Raw genomic sequence first — 2,397 nt, forward strand, 5'->3', positions numbered from 1 at the left:
CGAGTTAGCCATTTTTGCAAATTAAAAGATTAATGTTCCATTCAACTGCATCTATGTATTCAGGTAATTTTCTATGATAATCTAGTACCGTTAAAAGAAGATTAAAGCCAGTTTTATATTTATATGAAGATTCTATTTCTAGAATGAGGGTATGGCGTTTTTTATTATGTGTTGAACTGTTTTTATGGGATTTATGTGTTGTAGTGTTTTTGGTTATGAATTTGTTATATAATAGTTGTCTTGTGTAAAGTGTAAGTGGGTTTTGAGTGCAATTTTGTAACTTAGATACGAACCTACGATCCTGAAATGAATTCAGATCACAGAAGTAATGATGAAAGTAGTGACATTTAGTTAAATAGGATTTTAGTCATTTATTTTGAGATAAACTAGTTAAATCTGATTCATTTCGGATCAGTACATGTTGCTTCCCATCATTCAATCTTAAAAAAACTTTTCCGAATGATGTCCAACAGTATTTAAAACCATTTTCTTTGGCAAACATACGAGCAAGGTAGTAGATATGTTGAGTCTTGGGCGTTAGCCGTTCAGATATATACAAAGGCTTTATTTGTCCTTTTAATTTTAGATGGGAGGTATTTAATTTGTTTTGTGTATTTTTATTATTATATATTCTTGCTTTTTTGATGATGCTGTCCTTTATAATACTGCTTGCCAGTTCAACAACGATCGGTAGCATCCCATCTTTTTTTCCTGTTCTATATATGTCTTTAATATCCTGCCGCTGGATTGGTGACTCAATAACATCTGTAGTTTGCATTAAGAGATTACACAAATCTTCTTTAGATTCACCCTGCTTTTGAGGAATATTCCGTACCTCAATTTTGGTGGAATAGAGTGTTCGTTCTAAGCTATCTATCTTTTCTTCAAGTTCTTGAATGTGACGATGATCGGCCTTACGTTCCGATTCCAAGCTGTGCACTCTGTCCTTCATGTCCTCATATTGCTTAGAAATAAATGATATAGATTCCTTTATGTCGTTGTTTTGTGTGATAACTTCTTGTATAGCAGTTTGAAGACTAGCAAATTTCTTGTCATTTTGCGTTTTATTCTCTGCTAGATGAGAACGGAATTCATCCACGAGCGACGTGTTGTCCTCTTCCCGTCTCCTTTTTTTGCCTGGACGCAGATATAGTGACGTTGTCATTTTGCATGCTAGGTAGATTTGGAGTTGAACCGGAGTGTGATACGTTAGAATAAAGTTCATTATTTTTTATAACCTGTTTTGTTGGTGAAGTGGGTGGTGTACGTTTTAGAGGCATGGCTATTCTGGATTTTTACAGTTGTCAGGTTTATAAAAATATGTTTCGTATTCGTCAATGTGTTAATATTATGAAGCTGGTATTTGTTGTACTTTAATACAAAAACGATTCACTCTTTTAGTAAAGCTGCTGACTTCGCGAGAAGAGGGTCGTAAGCGCCGTGCAGAACGCGTCGTTTACGCGTTTTTGTAAAGTCACTTCACTGATTGTTATATAAAATTTGTTGGCGGTAGTTTAATATTATGTTTGGGCTATTTCTATAGTAATCACTGTTTTTATTCACTATTTTTAGTAGAAATAGAAGTATATCGTTGTCTATAGTTTACACTAATGAGGTTTCACAAAAATTTTTTTGAGATTACAACACTTTGGATCGTTTTAAGAACAAAAAATTTGTTGCCGGACACATCCGCGATGGTTACTCTAGTTACGGTCACTAGCTGCGTTATTCGGTTTAAAAATATTTGCAAAACATTTATTTAATTGTCAAGTTCTATTACGAATCGACAATACGTAGGACAATAGGTTCCCTCATTTAAATAGGATATCTAAGGACATGTGGGAATGGTGTGAAGTAAGAAAATTATATATTTTTGCTTCATATGTCAGTCCCAAAGATAACGATATCGCCGACGCAGAATCTAGGCGGAATCACCCCGACATGGAATGGGAACTAAGCAATGAGACTTTCAAACGGATAACAAATACTTTTGGCATTCCTACTATAGACTTGTTTGCTACACGTCTCAATAAAAAGTGTACAGCTTACGTGTCGTGGAATAAAGATCCAGACGCATATGCCATTAATGTGTTTACTTTAGATTGGCAGGAGTTAAATTTTTATGCCTTTCCTCCATGTGCGATATTAAAAACGTTAAGAAAGATATTAGCTGATAACGCTCAATGTATTGCTGTTGTACCCCTATGGACAACACAACCTTGGTATCCACTTTTTGAAAGTTTACTAGTATCAGATATATTAACATTTCAACCTGAAGATGAACCTATTATTTCAATTACCCACAGCAATCGCCATCTTCCCAGATTTACCCTGGTTGCTGGCAAGTTATCCGGACAGCACTATTGAAGCGCGGCGTTCCCCCTACATCTACCGAAG

The 2,397-nt window shown here is 35.2% G+C and overlaps 1 protein-coding gene across 1 annotated transcript; it reads right to left on the bottom strand.

Moving 5' to 3' along the window:
* Window positions 1-367: 367 nt before the first annotated feature.
* On the bottom strand, window positions 368-1,165 carry LOC131850041 (uncharacterized). Its single transcript, XM_059200188.1, has one exon. It carries the CDS (start codon window positions 1,163-1,165, stop codon window positions 368-370), a length of 798 nt encoding a protein of 265 aa, XP_059056171.1.
* Window positions 1,166-2,397: the final 1,232 nt, after the last annotated feature.

This window comes from Achroia grisella, unplaced genomic scaffold, assembly GCF_030625045.1.
Source record: "Achroia grisella isolate CSIRO2021 unplaced genomic scaffold, CSIRO_AGI_Agris_v1 utg68425, whole genome shotgun sequence".
In the NCBI taxonomy this organism is placed as follows: domain Eukaryota; kingdom Metazoa; phylum Arthropoda; class Insecta; order Lepidoptera; family Pyralidae; genus Achroia; species Achroia grisella.

What these genes read in the sequence shown, in the direction of transcription:
- LOC131850041 (XM_059200188.1), bottom strand. Translation starts at nt 1,165, where the DNA reads ATGACAACGTCACTATATCTGCGTCCAGGCAAAAAAAGGAGACGGGAA.